This window comes from Biomphalaria glabrata, chromosome 3 (genome assembly GCF_947242115.1).
Source record: "Biomphalaria glabrata chromosome 3, xgBioGlab47.1, whole genome shotgun sequence".
NCBI lineage: Eukaryota > Metazoa > Mollusca > Gastropoda > Planorbidae > Biomphalaria > Biomphalaria glabrata.
The window spans coordinates 50,262,661-50,282,629 of record NC_074713.1 but is presented as its reverse complement, the minus strand read 5'-3'; the positions used below and the strand labels follow the sequence as shown (position 1 = coordinate 50,282,629).

The 19,969-nt window shown below is 35.8% G+C and overlaps 1 protein-coding gene across 2 annotated transcripts in view; it reads right to left on the bottom strand.

Moving 5' to 3' along the window:
- Positions 1 to 8,873: 8,873 nt before the first annotated feature.
- Positions 8,874 to 19,969, bottom strand: part of LOC106055411 (ATP-dependent RNA helicase TDRD9-like) — a 31,061-nt gene continuing 19,965 nt past the window's right edge. For both annotated transcript variants that reach the window (XM_056022493.1, XM_056022492.1), the window contains exons 29-38: positions 19,731 to 19,853; positions 19,266 to 19,400; positions 17,602 to 17,718; positions 16,491 to 16,561; positions 15,526 to 15,732; positions 14,694 to 14,829; positions 14,171 to 14,286; positions 13,963 to 14,029; positions 12,074 to 12,264; positions 8,874 to 10,173 (exon numbers count right to left, since the gene is read on the bottom strand). In XM_056022493.1, coding sequence (XP_055878468.1) covers positions 10,041 to 10,173; positions 12,074 to 12,264; positions 13,963 to 14,029; positions 14,171 to 14,286; positions 14,694 to 14,829; positions 15,526 to 15,732; positions 16,491 to 16,561; positions 17,602 to 17,718; positions 19,266 to 19,400; positions 19,731 to 19,853 — 1,296 coding nt within the window. In that variant the 3' untranslated portion in view covers positions 8,874 to 10,040. The remainder of the gene's footprint in view (positions 10,174 to 12,073; positions 12,265 to 13,962; positions 14,030 to 14,170; positions 14,287 to 14,693; positions 14,830 to 15,525; positions 15,733 to 16,490; positions 16,562 to 17,601; positions 17,719 to 19,265; positions 19,401 to 19,730; positions 19,854 to 19,969) is intronic.

Genomic DNA, 19,969 nt, shown 5'->3' with positions numbered 1-19,969 from the left:
ATCTCTGAGTACTGCAACCTGAAGTATCTACTGCACCCAGACAACGCATATCTCTGAGTACTGCAACCTGAAGTATCTACTGCACCCAGACAACGCATATCTCTGAGTACAGTAACCTGAAGTATCTGCTGCACCCAGACAACGCATATCTCTGAGTACAGTAACCTGAAGTATCTGCTGCACCCAGACAACGCATATCTCTGAGTACAGTAACCTGAAGTATCTGCTGCACCCAGACAACGCATATCTCTGAGTACAGTAACCTGAAGTATCTGCTGCACCCAGACAACGCATATCTCTGAGTACAGTAACCTGAAGTATCTGCTGCACCCAGACAGCGCATATCTGAGTACAGTAACCTGAAGTATCTGCTGCACCCAGACAGAGCATATCTCCAAGTGTGTACTAATGAAAGAGTTCAAGTCCATAAGGAGCGGAAACTCGTCGTCTGTATTTTAGGCTGTTACTATCTAATAATAATGATTTAACATGCCGAATGTGTTCACTATTAGCAAGTAATAGTAGCACCCCCTCGTACGTCTATGCATAAGTGTATATGCATGGCCAATTTCGTTCCTCATAATTGGATTACCAATACGCTCATTCCTTGGATTACACTGAAGAAGCTGCTGCTGGATCTCATACTTATATGAATTTAACTTTTGTGGTACATTCTATTTGGATTATACTGAAGAAGCTACTGCTGGATATAATACTTATATGAATTTAACTTTTGTGATACATTCCAAGTACCGATACCGCGCGTAGGTATAAAGCCATGTTGGGATTACCTGTTTGATTATCTACCTGAAATAGACTAAGAGAAATCACATTATTGGATAACCTTGGACAATTGTCTTTAACCTGTTGGAGTACCAGTTGAACAACATAAGTAGGAACAGAGGTATTAGTATTATTTTAATTTTGCTTTAATTTTTTTTTTGTATGTATATCATTTTGTGAGGTAATATTGTAATAAAGGACACTGCTCTAGGAAAATGTCAGAGTTTATACCTCGTCCATTTGAGGAGATAGTAGCCCAGGCTCAGATGTTGGGGTTTAAGGGCAAAACGTTAAAGAAATTTATAGAGGCCCAACAGAAAATTGACTCAGATAGACTGACAAGGGAAGCGGAGGAGAGAAGACATATAAGAGAGATGGAGGACAAACAACTAGCAAGACAACATGAAATGGATAAGAAAGACATGACAGTTAACGACAACCCACAACAGAATAAACAGTTAGACAAAAACCTAAAATGCATGACAGACAACGAGGACTTGTTATTCTACTTAGAACTGTTCGAAACGACTGCTACTGCTAACGACATACCCAAGACAAGATGGCCACTTGTCCTCACTCACAAGTTAAATGAAAAACTAAAATTGTTTATGATACAAACAAAACTGATACATAACACTGACTATGATTTTGTTAAGGGGGAGCTCCTAAAACAAGCCCAACTCACAGAAGAAGCCTGTCGAACACTGTGGCATGAACTTTCCCCAAAGACGGACGATATGAAAGATTTTTATGTCCATTTGAAAAGGACATTTGACAACTGGCTTAAAACATCACAAACCCCAATGACAGTAGACGGTATAATTGACCTTATAATGAGAGACAGACTTTACAGTGTGCTATCTTCTGAGGCCCTGAAAGATATTTTGCTACGAAAGCCTACTTCAGCCCAAGAGGTCTTAGACTGTATTGATCAATTTAGAGATGCCACGAAAGGCTCCACACATATTGTAAAGGGAAGTAACAAAGTAACTAGTAACGATATCCCATATGTAGCTTTTGGTGCCACTGGTCAATCTAACAGTCGTCGCCCGAATAATATAAACACAGAGGGTACACAAGTGATATGCTATAGATGTGGAAAGGGCGGACACATTGCTCGATGGTGTCGGGTAAAGATAAATGAGAATAGAGGGCCAACACAGCAATGACTAAGAGTATTACCAGAAAGGGGGCAACAAGTGGGATTATTTGCATGTCACACTGATACATATAATTTTCTAGATTATAAAGATAAATCAGTTGGTGGATTGAAAATAGTAGAGGGATTTTTAGGAGATCGAAGGGTATCTGTCCTACGAGATACAGGGGCGAGCATAATTGGGGTCCGAGAAAGTTTGATAGAAGAAAGTCAGAAGATAGATGGGTTTTTCACTTTAAAATTAATAGATGGACAAACTTTTCAGTATCCACTTGCTTGGATAGACATTGATACTCCATTTTTAAAAGGAGTCTTTGTAGCGGCCATGTTCAAGGACCCAATAGCAGATATTATTATTGGAAATGTTGATCAGGCTAAAGCATTTTTATATGGGAATGCTGTTACTAGGGCCATGGCGAAAGCAGAAGACAATAGGGTCAAATCGGAAGATAATGACAGGATTGGTCTAAGTAAGTGGATGGAATTGGACAGTGATTTTAGAGAGGATCAAAGAAATGATAGTTCGTTAGTTAGATTATGGGAAAAGGCGAAAGCAGGAACGGTCGAAGATAAGAAAAAGGGATTGGTATCATTTATAGTGGAAGAAGGTCTACTTTACAAAGAATTTGAGAGAAAAGATACCCCTGGGGTAATAGAACGACAACTTGTAATCCCTACGAATAGACGTGAACTAATATTAGAAATAGCACACTCTACACCTTTAGCTGGACATATGTCTATAAATAGAACCAGATATCGGGTATATTCGCATTTCTTTTGGCCTGGGGTAGATAAAGATATAAAAACATACATTAAATGTTGTGACCTTTGTCAAAGAGGTAGACACCCAGGAAAAGCTGGAAAGGTAGAACTAGGGCGCATGAATATTATTTCCACTCCATTTGCTAAAGTTGCTATTGATATCATCGGACCACTCCAAATGACAGATCGGAAGAATAGATTCATTTTAACGTTGGTTGATTTGGCAACAAGATGGCCGGAAGCTGTACCACTACCTAATACAACAACACCAGTAGTAATAGAAGCTCTAAGTGCTATTTTTACTAGAATAGGATTCCCGGAACAGATACTCTCTGACAATGGATCTCAATTCAGATCCGAATTATACAAAGAAATATGTCAGTTTTTTAAAATAAAGATTGTTAAATCAACACCATTTCACGCCATGTCAAATGGGGGCGTAGAACGCTTTAACGGGACTTTGAAGTGCATGCTGAGAAAGACGGCCGAAGCAGAACCTAAGAATTGGGATAGAGCTATAAACGCACTTCTGTTTGCGTACAGAGAGGTACCAAATGAGTCTACTAACATTTCCCCTTATGAAATGTTGTATGGAAGGAAAGTCAGGGGGCCTATGTCAATTCTAAAAGATCTTTTTACTAATCAACAGGTAGAACCAGAAATAAAGAATGTGTTTGACTATTTATTAGACCTAAAAAGTAGGCTGGCTGTGGCTTGTCAAATAGCTCAGAATAATAGCTCAAAACGTAAGGAAAATTATAAAAGGTATTATGATAGAAATAGCAAAGAAAAAGATATTCAAACAGGTGATTCTGTGCTTTTACTGAAACCACAGAGACAGAATAAGTTAGCCTTGCACTGGGAGGGGCCTTATAAAGTAGAAAAAAGAATTAACAAGTTTAATGTAAAAATAAAGAAAGGCAATCGAGTAAAAATCCTTCATGTTAACAGATTAGTAAAATATCATGAAAAAAACAACACGGAATGTACGGGTAAGGAAAATGGTGATCTACAACTCTCGGGAAGTGCGTCTCATGTCTTGTATGGGGGTCAAGGGGAAGAATTATTACATGCGTGCATAGCGTCCCTTGTAACCGACCAGGAAGATGATAACCAAGAGGATGAAGTTACTGAGTTACCTACTCTTGAGAGTACAAATTCCAGGGAACATATTAGTATCAATACTGAATTAACCGAATTCCAAAGAGAACAGATTCAGATGCTAGTTGAGAAGTATAAAGATATAATTACTGATATACCGGGTAAAGCGAAGGTTAAATCATTCAACATTGAGCTCACAACAGAAAAGCCTATTACACTGAGGCCATACGCAGTTCCTATTCATATGAGAGATGTCTTAGACAAGGAGATAGAGAACATGATTCAAATGGACATTATTGAAGAGTCTCAATCGCCCTATGCATTTCCTGTCGTTTTGGTTAAGAAAAAAGATTCAACAGTACGTACTTGCATAGATTTTCGGAAATTAAACGCGGTTACCAAATTTGACGCGGAGGCTATTCCAGACCAAGAAGATCTTTTCCTACAACTTAATAGTGCCAAATTTTTTACAAAGATAGATCTAACAAAAGGCTTCTGGCAAATACCAATAGAAGAGAATAGTAGGAAGTACACTGCATTCAGGGTACCAAGTGGTCACTTTCAATTTAAATATCTACCGTTTGGTCTGATTAATTCTCCTAGTTTTTTTAATCGGACTATTAGGACCATTCTTAAAGGACTGGAAAATGTTGTGTTTTATTTTGATGACATTTGTGTATTCGGGCATGACTGGTCATCACACTTAATAGCACTAGAGAAAGTGTTGTCCAGGCTAAAAGAATATGGGTTTACTATCAAGCCAAGCAAACTTGAAATCGCGTATCCTAAAATAACTTTCTTGGGTAATATTGTAGGTGAAGGAAACATATACCCAGAACCCAATAACAGAGACAAGGTATTAAATATAAAAGCACCAAAAACGAAAAAAGAGGTTCGATGTTTGCTAGGTATTGCTAATTTTTATAGCGGATTTATACCAGCGTTCGCGGAAATAGTATTTCCAATTACTGGATTGTTAAAAAAAGGGACACCGACGAGGGTCAATTGGACTCCAGAATGTGACCGGGCATTAAGAAAAATTCAAATGTGCATGACACGGGATCCTATACTGAAATTACCAGACGTTAATAGACCATTTATTGTGCAAACAGACGCTTCGGACATAGCCATATCATGTTGCCTTTTGCAGGAAGTAAAAGGAATATTCCATCCTGTTAAGTTCTTGAGCAGAAAACTGTTGCCCAGAGAACAACGGTATTCTGTAATAGAGAGAGAATGCCTTGCCATTGTTTGGGGGGTGCAACGCTTGTCCAGATATTTATATGGCGCTAAATTCACAATTCAGTGTGACCATAGACCACTGGCCTTTTTGAAGAGCGCAACATATGGGAATAATAGAATTTGTCGTTGGGCTCTATTATTACAATCATTTAACTTTAATGTAGAACATCTAAAGGGCAAACTAAATGTAATTGCTGACTTTCTATCTAGACTAACAGAATAGACCAACATGACATTGATTACAGATAACTGACATTTAATATTTATTCATTTCAAAGTTATTTGTTTGCTAGGATTGGGGATATGTAATTAACCGCCTTCTACAAAAGGTAGAATATATGTTTGCACAATATTTTTTGTTTACATGTTGATATGTATATATATATATATATAAATATAATTATAATTGCTTAGTATGTTGTATATAACATTTACATTTCGGAAAATATGCTTGTTCACTGACTATTTTTTTTGTTTACATATAATTATTATTGCCTAGCAGGTTGTGTATAGTATTGACATTTCATGTGGATACATCTTTTTTTTTTTGTGGGTTTTTTTTTTACAAACTGTAGGCTATGTTTTAGTACCAAGATTACTTTTATTTGCATGTTGATATATGTACGTTTGGAAAATCTCTTTATCGGAAGTTTGTCTGTTTTAAACGAACCCAGAAACAGACAAAAATTAGAGGGGGGAGAAATGTCAGGACTGAGTTCTGGTCAGCCTGGGTCTCCTGTTTACTGTAGAGGAGAAGGGGGGCAACCCAGGTTGTTGGTTTCAAAACTGTTATTGTTTTTGGGTTTTTTATTTGGTGAGATGTTTTGAAAAACATAATGTAACTCATGATAAGGGGTATGTTTTTTGTTCCTAGTGCAGGACGGTTGGTTTTTTGGATATATAGTCTAAGTGTGGAGACTCTAACTATTTTTGCTGTATGAGAGTGAAAATAATGGAATTAAAGATGTTTATATGTTGGTAAAGTGGCATTCTGAATCTTATTTTATCGTTGTATGTGTCATTATGATATTATCCAGGACTTGGGTACATTTAGCATGAAAATGAGTCTTTGACAAACGTCGGTCTTGAGCACAGCCTCTTCATCCAGCTCTAGACTTGGGCGGAACTGCGTTCTCTTCTCTTCTAATATCAACATCCTTCTCAGTCTAGTCTCTAACCGTGCGCACTTTCTGCACTAGCTTGGATGGCGGTGTGCATGGCAGGGTTATAACAGTATATCTGGTTTATTACATTGTTAAACGTAGACGGCCACTGAGACAATACAGAAGCACGTCAACACCTAGAATCTAGATTTATGTTGACAAAAGACTGAGAGGAATGAAGAAGACAGTCAACAGATCCTGTGTAGTGCCCGACGGTTCAACAGACAAAAGGGTAGGTGAAGTTGAAGCACTAGCGGATCCAGAACTTTGGAGTGAGGGGGGGGCGATTTTTTTTCTAAACCCTAACCCTAACGCCCAGTAAACCCTAACCCTATGCATAAACGTGCGTACAGTACACATACACACACATATATATATATATGAGAATTTTTAAAAAGCAGCATTTCTCAACCTTCGGAGAAAAACAAAACAACTGGGCAGCGCTATAAGGTTCTCTTGTGCCCGTCACCAAAAGCGTTTTCTTTTTTTTTTTTTTCACTGCAAAAACGCATTCTCCTGACAAGTAGGACAGCTCTTTATTCATCAATGGAGTTCGGGACGAAGCCCCGACGCCAAAAGCGTTTTCTTCTTTATTCATCAATGGAGTTCGGAGCGAAGCCCCGACGCCAAAAGCGTTTTCTTCTTTTTTCACTGCAGAAACGTATTCTCTTGACATCTACATCTCATTATTCATCAATGGAGTTCGAAACTCAGTATTCATACTATTAAAAAAGGACCTTTTGAATAATGTTGTACTTGAAAATTATTTTAATATGAATTTATAGGCCCTTAATACATTGCAAATAAAACCGATTTGTTCCTTGAAAAGATAAGATACCCCACATATTTATATTTTGGCTTTGGGGATCGCCGCCGAACAAAAAATTATTCAATAAATAGTATTCAATAAGAATTAGGTATAAATCGTAACTAGAAAAATATCAGATTGAGTAAAGGTTGGTAAAAGGCGACTATGAAAACGTTATTTGAGTTTATAACTCATCTCAATCATATTGCTCTTAAACTGAAAAATTTCGTTTGAATTTTAACTTTTCCAATGCAAAGTCTTACTTAAAATAATTATGACAAATTCATGTGAAATTAAATAAACTCTGTCTGGAAATGGGAGGGGCGGTAGAGTGAAAACGATTAATCCTCGCTCATTTAATAATTTCTGCTAAAGATTGCATTTGGCATTAAAGAATAGGGGTGCTGCGACTCAATATAAGAATTTAATTTATATTATATATAAATTATGATGGGGGAAATGCGATTGCATGTATCGCCCCTCCCACCTGGTACAACCCTTTTTCATTTAAATTTACTAATGATACAATTTGAGATTAGATTGTGGTACGTCATAATATACAATGGGTCACATATCAATACGTAGTTTATATTATATAGATATTCAACTAATTTTGTTCACAAACTATGATTCTCCACAAAAATAGGACTGCCCCCCCCCAGCACTCAGAGGGCTAGAGTGGGGAGGGCAGTACATGCAATCGCCCCCCCCCCCTCACCCCACCGAATCGGCCAAAATACCAGAAAGGGAGCGACATAATATAAAATATATATATTAATTCAACTAATTTTGTTCACAAACTATGATTCTCCACAAAATAGGACCGCCCCCCCCCCCCACTCAAAGGGTTTAGGTGGGAAGGGCAGTAGAGGTATTCGCCCCCCCCCCCCCCCCACCAATCGGCAAACAGGGAACGACATAATATAAAGATCGGTTAAAAAAATCAATAAAAAGTTTTCATAATATAGATATTAAATTGATTCTATTAGCAAGCTGTGATTTCTAAAAAAAAATTGGACCGCCCCCCCCCCCAACTCGAAAGTGTATGGGGGGCGGGATTGATACCATCGCCCCCTTCCGACCCCACCAATCAGCCAACATACTAGAGGGGGGGGGGCGAAATAATCTAAAAATAGGTTGAAATATAAATAATTAGTATATATTTTTAACATAAGTAATAAATTCGTATACAATTTGTGTGAATTCTATAATAAGTCCTATAAACTGACATCGCAATCACGTTATGAAAAGTCGTCTCATTAGATCTTCCTCAATTCAAACAAAAGACGTAAGCATAGCCATGTCCTTTTCATTGATGTTTCCACCCGGGTAACTGGGCTGCTGAATTCATAAAAACCTTGCTAAGGGAGTAGATGAGCAGACGCTGTATGGCCAAAGTTATGAACCCACAAGTTTTGACTGACTTGATTATAAATGTGTGGTCCATTCGATTAGTTTGATAAATGAAGTCGCACTGTAACTATTAAATTTCATTGAATATTTCTTTTTTTTTTTTTCAGATACGCCTGTATTTGTTCATTTGACAAAATGAGTTTACTTTATTAAAGCCTTGAAGTTTTAACCAGAGATCATTTTTTTTCTAAATAGACTCCTTCAAACTTGAGTAGAACAAAGAAGTTAGATCTACATTCATTGAAACATGAAAATTACCCATCTAGAGCTAGAGTAGAAGCTGTAAATAGTTGGCAAACACTCGTAAAGACATTTTCTGAAAATCTGACATTTTAACAATATCCTTTCTATCTAGTAAAAAAAAAAATAAATTGCCTGGACTTTATTGTCAGAAAACTTTAATGTCAAGGCTGGTCTAATTAATCCATTTAAAGACAATATTTTAATGTTTTATTTATTTTTATTTCAAGAGAGAATACAAATTATTTGATAATATGAATAGACACTGTTCTATTTGTACACAATACAATGGGTTGTGCTCCTTTTAAAAAAATATTAAAAAGAATCAAGCTATTAGTTAAAAACATCTTTAATATCAATATTTCCAGGTCACAGATTGGAATAAAAACAAACTAAAAATTAACATTGAAAATTGTTTTTGTTTTGTTTCTGAGTTCAACAAACAAACTGGACAACCTTTTTGACAGCACAATTCATCTATAATCTCTTTACATTAAATGGATTACAAAGCTAAACTGTATTATTTTTTAAGCAGCACACCGTTTGTCTGTATACTAAATGTCAAATCAGGTTACAAATAGTTGCCGTTGCTAAAACTTAAAACTTTAAATAATAAGATTTGTTGACATGAACAAGATTTAACTCACAGTTTAGAAATCAAGATTTGTAGTGCAGGTAAACTAAAGCTGGAACATAACATAGATGACTAGGGACATTAGTGTTATGTAGAATAAAAAATCAGGATCAGTAAAATTGTACGGAACAATCTTGAAAGACAGCAACTAGATACAATCTAAGGACATTTAGCTTGAACACAACTTTCCCTCATGAATTTAAAATAAAAAATCTGATAGAAAAAAAATACAATATAGATTTTTAAAAAGTTTGATAAAACAAGTTACGTTAAATATATCAAGAGTTCATAATACTGTACTTCTAGTGTCACATCTGTGTATGATACATAGGTGCCTTCCAGTTGCGCGCCTGAAATTGGCACTCTTTAGACGCAAAAGTTAGATAATTTCATAAACTTCACTTAATCCTGTCATTTGATATACCACTTTCAAGTACATTACATGTTTATTAATTGGTACATAGAAATGAATGTTTGTTATTCATAAATTCACTGTCCTCAATAAATAACAAAACTACAAGTAAAAGTAAATAAAAGCAGAAACACAAATAATGTAGGAACAAGTCTTAGCTTGATGTCACTTAGTCATCTTGTTCAAAACAAAACATTTGATGAGATTCTGTCAGATTTGTTACGCCTGTCTACTCGTTTGTTTCTTGTCGTACAGAAGCTCCACGTTTTTGAGTGCCACAGTTTTTGAATGCCGCAATTGGTCTATTTCTTCAGACTGGTCTGTTAGCTAAACTTTCCATCTTCTAAGAGCTTGACATTTTTCAGATGGCGTTCTGTCAGGAGATGAATGGCCAGAATATGAGAGGAAGCTGTCTGTACCTTACACAGCTCACAGAGAATGGGTTCTCTCTTATTGCTGAAACCAAACACAAGAGTTACAAAGATATCTTTCTATCTGACAAACCTCATTGTGAAATATGTACATCATACAAATACATACATTTTATATACTAAATATTGTTATAACTCTGGTGGTGCTGCGGATAGGAGTAGTAGTATGTGTGGTTAGCTGACGCGAATGGCCCCAGGCCAGCATAAGACAAGCGGTCAACCACGACACGACAATGTTTTGGGAAGGATCTCTGTTGTGAATATTACTCAGGCCTGTTACGTCAGATGTAGTCATGTGATCAACTAGAAAAGACAGCCTTTAGGGACCCTTTATAAAGATGAAAGGTGTTACAGTCAAGACGGTTTTACTACAGCACAATTCGGTTCAGCTCATCAGTGTGATTCTGTATGGCGCATTATGACAGTTTGGTGAAGGGTAGTAATCAAAACACCTCACGAGTATGAAATAATATCTTGATTTTGATCTGACAATCAAGATCAACATAATGAGACCAGTGTGTGAAGTCATTCCTGAACAGTGGAACCCAGTGTAAATACAAAACAAGGCAGAGAGGCCAGTGGAGTTTGATACAGCGGTACAAGAGTTGATACAGCGGTACAAGAGTTGATACAGCGGTACAAGAGTTGATACAGCAGTACAAGAGTTGATACAGCGGTACAAGAGTTGATACGGCGGTACAGTTGTTAACTTTGAAATATTTGTACAGTCAGTGTTACGTGAAGCCAGTTGTACAGAATTGGTTGTGATTGATTGGACATTAACATGTTAAGTTATTTTGGAGCCCTGAGTTGTCAAGTTCTTTGATTTGGTAGGTCATGTTGAGCAATTTGCAGAGTGCCTGGATAGTGAGTCTTTACAACATATTAGGGACAATATAAAATTATTATTATATTATAACTTTGTGTAAGACATATTTTGCAAGATGATGCGAAGTTACCATTACTTTGGAAACTAGTCAATAATGGTGTCATGTGGCCAGCACAATGGTCAAACCATGTACTGTGCCATTAGAACAGGGTGGATTCAAAGATAATTTAAATTTCACACCAGGATTTGAACTTATGATCCTTAATTAGGGGATATTGTTTTACCACTCAGCCACTGCAACCTTAATTGGATGTGTTACTTTGATAAATCCAGAAGGAAAGTTACATATTGCCACTGCAACCTTAATTGGATGTGTTAATTTGATAAATCCAGAAGGAAAGTTACATATTCAGAAGAAAATGTCAGCTTTCTTCCCATCAAATAGATGTGGTGAATGCAGATTATGATGCTGTCTTGAAACACTAAAACCATGTAATCTTACTTCTTTTCTATTCCTTAAATCTAGAAAGATGAGAGACAGTATTGGGAATTTTCACACACAAAATTAATGAAAAAAAGTTCAAATGTGATTCTCCAGAGCTAAAAAGTGCTTTAACCAGACTTCCATATTGTATACACCAAATACACCAAAAACCTGGCCATTTAAGGATCAGCCTCCATGAATGAAACAAAATCCTTTTACTGTTTCATTCCTCTTACAATCACCCAGATATATCACTGAGAAGATATATATTATATCAACATGATGTGAGAAGTGGGAATTCACAGAGGAAAAGAATTCAGCCAAAACACAGCAGCAAGATGATCGTGGGGTCTAGTAGATACTGGTGTTCAAGTCAAGTTGCTATCCAGACATTAACATGTTTAAGTCAGGTCATGAGTTTATCAATTTAACTACTAGTTTTCAAGACAGGCATAAACCTAGCTGAGGAACTGGGTCAATGCATTAAAGTCGTATAAAAAGATCTATGTGTCTTAGCCAAAGTATTGAAATCTAACATTTAGCCTCTAAATCTTTTAATACACCCTGCATTACTAATCTTTTCCTACATTTCAATCACAAAGAGTTGGTCACCTTTTAGAAATCTTCTCTAAGTAGGCCAGATGTTTCACATAGTACTCTTTCTTCTGTGAAGATACGGATGTGTCTTTTTCCATTGTTCTGCTATCACAGCTGAGAGAGATGGCATTGTGCAGCTTTAACAGATGATCCGAGTCAGCCTCTGTGTCTGTTAAGTCATGATGCAGAACAAGCTCAGGAGGGATCTGTAAATAGTATTTGTAATTTAAAACATCAGCCATTTGAAAACTCTTGCAGTGTTCTTAGCTAAGGAAAAGTAACCCTTGCAGACCTTGTGATCCATCAGGCAGATGATACAAAGCTCATCTGCTTCTGACAGACAATTAACAAGGGTGTCATGTGGCCACTACAACTACCAACAGCCTTTACTTTGCCCACCTAATGTCAGGCACCATTTGAGTTGAGTGGACCCAGAAATTCAAAATCTGAACTTTCCCCAAGATACAACCAAAAACACTCTGGTTTGGAACCACCACACCCACCCCTGATCTTAGCTAGAAAAATAAAATTCAACCCTAGCAACAACAAAAAAAAAAAGTGATATGTAAAAAAAAAAACAAACACCAACATTTTATGTTTTACAGAAAAGAAAAGTGTCTTCCTTTTGATAAGCTGCATGGCTTGTAAAGTTAACTATTTTACCAAAATGTTTTAGTTCCTTCTATGTCAAGCACAACAATTAAAAACTCATATTTCCTGGCTTAACAAATGGATATTAACTGGAGCTGAGTGGTCTCAAGGATGCCTTAAAGCCCCCAAAACTAAAATGTGGGATCTTTGCTTCTAAAGTCTTGACCCTAAGAGATGAAGCTTTCCTTTCTATCACTGATTAGGAGACAACAAACACTGGCTATGAAACACCAGGGAAGCAATGAAAAATAAAACATGACTTGGTGCCACTAAATGAAAGACTATTACTGTGTATCAGATTCACCATTTGAAACTATTTCAACTTTTGTAATTCTATATACTGATAATTGAAGTTAAAAAGTTTCCCTTTCAGACCTTGTGATCCATAGGGAAGATGATGTAAAGATCATCTGTTTCTGTGGCCTATGGTTAATGAGGGTGTCAAGTGGCCAGCACAACGACCAACCGCCTTTACTTTTCCTCAACTAATGTCAGGTACCCATTAGAGCTGGGGTAACTCAGAGGTGCCCAAAGATCCCAAAATTAAAAATCCCAGTCTTCACCAGGATTCAAACCCAGGACCCCCGGTTCAGAAGCCAATTGCTTTACTGCTCAGCCAGCAAGCCTCCTATTGAAGTAAAGGATGCAAGTTATTCTGTTTTATACTAAACAGAGCCAACAGTTGACTGCAGTATTTTTAGTTTTAATATCACTGCCTGGCATAGCAATCTGAACACAGTACACTAAAAATAAAAATAAACTCCAGAGAATCCTAAATGCTGTTGGTAAAAAAACAGACCCCATTTGGGCAGCTGTTTGATAAAAACATTCATAAGAAAGCTAAAAAGGTTTTAGAAATAAAAATTACCCTCTGGGTCAGGATTTTGTGATTTTACCATCAAAAAAGTGATACAAGACACAGATAGCAAAGACAGACACAAAAACTCTTGTCCCCCTGGCAATCAAATCACTAAATAAAATTTAACGATCTGATATTAACTTTTTACATGTAAATTATGAGTGTCTGGTGTGAATGTATATTTTTTGTTTTCTATAGTTATATTGTTTTGTTTGGTGAATGCACAAATTGTAAGACTAATTTCTATATGGATAATAAAGATTATTATTATTAAACCATTGTTGTTTCAGACATTTTACATTCAAAAGAAAAATATGTCATTAACATAGAAATGTCAGTATCCAATAAATGTAGGTCAGCAAATATTAAAGAACTAAAATGTGTAACAACTGACCAGATTCCACGTATATGGTTTAATAAAGTTGTCAGGCTGCACTGGTTCTCTTTGTTTTTTCAATAACCTGAAATAATAGAACAATAGAGCCATCAATTAAGTGTATTCTTAAATAAGTTTACATTTAGATACTGTCAGTTGCCTTTTATAATTAACAAAACATTAATTTTACATTGACAGAAATATTTGAAACACTTAAAGTTCTTACATTAATATTTTCTCTCTAGCTTTTTCTTGTATTCTGACAAAGACATCCTGACCAAAGGTTGCCATGGTATCCTCAGTTCCTAGCGCAATGTTAATGGCCATACGCACCTCATTAATCTGGAAAAAAAAAAATTTCTACTTTCACATTTAGACTATATTTAATGTGCATCAGAAGGACTATCAGGTTAAAAACTCGCAAGAGCTTTTATTTTAATAACTTTGATGAGAGGTATCTAAATTCAGGTTAAGAATTGATCTATCAGTAAATCAAAATGGAAATACTGGGAGTAACAATATCGTTTGCTAGGACAAATTTGTACAAATTCTTTCCCTAGTGCTATTAGAGCATGGAATGGGTTGCCTGAGCCAGCCAGGAAAACCAATGACTTGGCAGAATTTAAGTCATTGGTTAACATACATGAATAGATTTACCTAGGAGCACGCGTAAGACATAATAATCTTTTTTGAAGTACGTTATGAAATAAAAATTTCCCATTGTAAATACTATGGCTTGAACTACTTACCATCACAATGTCTTCAGTTGTGAACTCAGTCTCAAAGGTCAGCTCAATGTCATGATCAGGTAAGACAGAGAGGTTCTCATCATCATAGCCCAGGCCACACACAGCACCAATGTAGCGCTGGCACTTTGGATCAGTTCTGTGGGATATACACAAATAATTGTATCAAGAATTGGTGTAATCTGTTTTAAAAATGTTAATGTGTGAAAACTATTTTGAATGTGAGTAAAAAAAAAATTTCTGGACTCAAGATTTGAATCATCAGCTAAATCACTAAAAACGGACATCAGCTTTGTCTGTATCAGAGTGGAAAAATATGTAGGTCACAACTGGTTTTGCATAGCCATGCGAAACACTGCACTCATTCTTAATCTTCAGAATCGAAGTCATTGCCATGAAAAACTTGCATCAATGTCACTAGGTATAAAAATGTGACAATGTAAGAAGTCCAAAGTATAATAATAATAATAATAATCTTTATTATCCTTAAGGAAATTTGTCTTAAAATTTGTGCATTACACCAAACAAAAAACATTATAACTATAATGAGCAGTAAATTACAACATACAGTACTACAGTGATGGATTAACACTAAATTTTGTGTTAGATGACAATAACTAGTGTTCACAAAGAGACATTGATATGAGTTTTATTCATATTTCTATACAGTGTCAAAAAAAACCTTCGTATTACAAATTTCTTATGAAAATTTTTTTAGGATAGAAAACTTTTTTGTCCTTCTATCCAAGAATTGCTTATGATATCCCCACAAGTTATCCATCAGATGTGTGACAAAAGGCTCACCAGAGATTTATAATTATTGTAGATAAGTTACCTGAACTCTGCATATGGCGTGAACACTAAAGTGATAAATGATGCAAGTCCTGGGATTTGAGGCAGCAAGGTTGTCTGTCGGGCAATCAGACTGTTACCAGCAGGATTCAGTCCAGTAGAGCTGGACACCAAAAGCCGAGAGAATTTTTCCTGTGGGTTCTCGTCAATGGCTACTGAGTTCACACTTTCTGGGTCAACTCTAACACTCCTATTATGAATGGGATGGCATGTAATGCATTATTTAATTTTTTTCTTTAAAAAAAATTAGCATTTTAAAATAAATCACTCATAGCCATAAATTAAAAAATTTAATATAATGATTCATATATTTAAACCAATACTAAATTTTCCATAAGATTGATGTTGTGAGTTCACCAGTACCTATGGCCAACGAATCAAAAAAAAAAGGTATTAAAATCACTAGAATGTTGACCACTGTAATGACTTGATAGTGGCATGCGTAGAAGTTGGGACAATCAGGGATTCAAAACTAAGCACAGAAAGAGCTTAAAGGGAGATTAACGGACAAGACACATTGTAGTAGTGCTTAGGACAAGACGTGTTTTCTAGATCTAGCGACGTCGGACTGTGCCATTGCTTTTGGAATAAATTGCTGTATTATTTAACGAGGCTGATTTATATTCATCTGTTGAGTGTACTGTTTTATTGCATCATCATTTAATTATCATATAGAATATTTGGAACTCGTGACTCAATATAATCTACAACCAGCAACATTTCACACAGACCCCTCAATACCACTACTACTGCTTCTTACCTCATTTTAAAAATGACCATAACTGAAAATGCATTAAGGTCTCTTATTTATAACCCAAATTATTAATGAAATATAAAAGGGAACTAAACTTGAGTTTTCAATTGGTCAGATGAGCCACTCAAATGCTTTTCAAAATGTCAAAGCAACTAATGAACATGTTGATAAAACTAGAGTAAAGATAAACTTACATCAGTCTTCCACTAAATGTCATACCACTGAAGGACATCTCTAAGGGACTGTAAGGTCCAGCAAGATACACCTGAGGTAAATGGTAAACATTACATGATTAGAAATGTTTCAATATTTACCGACATTGTACTTTAGTATGCAGCTTAATCAAATGAAACCTGAAACATTACAATACGACTAAAATACCCTGTGTAACTATCTACAACAAATATGCATCATTTTTTTCCTTTACATTAGACATACACAATGAATGAAGTGAATTCCTTGAATCAACAAAGTATTATTGTAATGACATTCTAATATTTCTAATGCATTGTTTATTTCATTAATATAAACTTAGTTGTTTTTAATGTATTCAATATTTCTATTTTCATTGTTCATTAGTTTTATTTTCCATTTGATTTTTTTAAAGCTCAGATTTAATGTTTGGCACAGTTGATAATTAACATCAGATAATGAACAAAAGATGCTGTGGTTTTCAAATAATTCCTTCACCTTCACCTATCCCTTAGTTGGGGCACCACATAAGATTTGTCAACCATCTTTCTCCATTTTGCTCTGCCTTTTGCCTTGGATAGAAACTCTTTCAATGGCAGGACCATAGATTCTTTTATATTGTATACCCATCGCTTTCTATATCTGCCTCTTCTTATTTTTACCACTGTTCCCTGAAGGAAGGTCTTTGCAAGCCCTGAAGACCTTGTAATATGGCCATAGAGTTTTAGTTTCCATTTTTTTTTACAATAGTTAGAAGGTCATCGTGGGTTCCAATCACTCTAGTAACCCTGTCTATAATCTCTTCATTTGTGATGCAGTCTTTAAATGTGATACCTAGGATCCTTCTGTAGCATCTCAATTCCATTGCTAGGATCCTCCTCTCTAGATCTGCAGTCAGCATCCAAGACTCGCAAGCATATAAGAATGTGGCCATGACCAGGTAGCGCATCAGTCTGACTTTGGTGTCGAGGGCTAAGCCTTTGTCTTTCCATATATTCTGGCCAGTAGTTCAGGTTTGGTTCCCTCATCTGAGACCATAGCTTCAAGTATTCAAATAATGAGCCAACAATAAACAAAGGTAAGAGGCTCATCATTCTGCATTGCCAAACTAACCTTTCTGCCTTTTTGTCTCTTGGATGTTTGTGAGGGCAGGCTAACTTGAACCCATGAATCTGGTTGAGATGCCAGTGTATCATCTGTCAAACAGTTTTGCCTCCAAGTATGATTTTGCTGAAAATGTTTACAAAAATGTTTTAGTAAAAAAAAGTATGAGTTTGAGATGATGATGCCAACTATGATTTGCAAGAAATCTTAATAGAAATGTTTAGTAAAGAAGCTTTAAGGTCAAGAAAAATCCTTAAACCAAGCAAAAACTTTTTGAAAGATAATAATATGGACAAATCCATGGATTACACTACACTAAAGGAAAACAGATATTTTTTAAGGATGATTTTGTATATACTACTGTAACTAAGTTCCTTCCCAACTGAAATTATAACAAGTTCTTAAGGACTGCCTCACTAAATCCTGCCAGACAGACCTCATCAACAACATTGGTGTGAATGAGTAAGACCTACATCCTTTTTTTCTTGGTTTTAGACAACAAAAGAGCTTTTGGTAATATCATGAAAAGAATATTCTTCTTCTAGCCAGCTTTTTTTCTGCTGAGCTGTAGGTTCTTGTGCAGTCTGTGCCAAGGAAATGTAGCGTGCTGTTTTTTGTTTCCGCTGCTCCAAACTGCCATACAGAGTGTTGGTAATGTTGGGTTGTAGTGGTAATAGGATCTCTGCCAAAGGTGAATTAAATAGAGGTGGGCGCAAGGACTTGAGAGGGGTGGGTGCGTGTGATTTATTCTGTTAAGCTTGAGATTTAAATGTGTGTCTCCTGTTCTTAGTTGGAATATTTTAGATTGCTCTTTGCCGGGGAGGTGTGGTCATTTCTTAGTAAAGAGCACAGCCTTGGAAAAGGTAGGTAAAAGTATCCCTTTCAGAACCTATGGGGGGCAGACAATGTAAAGCTCATCTGTTTCTATGACCAATGGTTAATGCCTGTGTCATATGGTCAGCACAACAATCTTTATCTACCACCTTTAATTCGCCAATGTATGTCAGGTATCCATTACAACAGGGTGGAATAAAGGACGTCCAAAAATCCTTAAGTTCTGAGTCCCAGCCTTTGCCCCTTGGTTTGGAAGCCTAGCCAAGCACATAACCACTCATCAACCTTTCGTTATTGATCATAAAGCTGGATATAAAAAGTTAGCATCCAGATAGTTAGCAATGCAGATAAGAACCAGAAACATTCAGGAAAGCATTTTAGTGACCAGGTTTCTACTGTACACTATGGAAGGAAAGTGGTAACAAACAAAACATAAATGGGTAAGACTATCTAAAATGAAACTGAATAAAGATTCATATGATAAGAAGATGTGAGAGATTAAGATTCTAGATTTAGATTCTAAGTCTTATACTACTTCAAATGCAAATGAGAATGCAGATATATCCTCTTTTTTTAATGAATTGAGTCTACATACAATGAAAATAACATTACTCACATTACAAACTAATTGGTACTAAAATCACATTCATATATTCAAAAGCATTTATAGCATGAAATTAGTTAATATCATCAAGACTTACTTCTTCAATACAACAACCTTGTGAATATACTGATCAAATGAAAACAGCAAAAAAAATTGATGAAATCCTGAAAATGTAAGTGCCAAATATTCCATTTAGAGTAAGAATCATTTAAGATTAAGAAAACAATATTTTTACCTGTGATAAGAAAGATTCTTCAGCAGCGACTGCAAATCCTTGATTGATCAGTTCATCATTGAAACAAACTTCCTGACCATTGTTATACTTGGCCACAAGTTCCACACGTACTGTATTGTTGACCACTGAATAGACCTGGTGACACAAACAAGTATATATCTAGTTTGTTGTCAATGTTGGCTAAGCTTGAATCTCACATGTTGTAAGTCTAGTTAAGTTTGAATCTCACAAAAAAGCTTTTCTGCTAATACAATTACCTAAGTATAAATTTACCATTAACTAAATAAATTTTTTTCTGTCACTTTTAGTTGGGTTTAAATTTTAGTTGGGTTTAAGTCTGACTAAAAGTAACAAGTTTTTGTCAATGTGAGGTCAAAGTGTCCCTATCAGTAACCTGTTATAAGGCAAAATTTAGCTAAGTCTTACTTACTGATACTATGAATGTTATCTGGGCACACATCTCACCTGTGCAAACAAAAGTTTGTTTAAAGTCCAGCTTTTGAAAAGAGCATTAGCTTGTGGACTCCAGGAGTTATCTGGACATTTGACACTGGATGGACGGATTCCTTTTAAATAAAACTCTAATGCCTGTTGGAAAACAAAATATTACAATTATTTCTGAAATTCCTTGGTACAACATAAAAAGTTCAACTTTTTGTCAATACTGACATAGATCTAAATGAAACAAACAATGTATTTCCTAA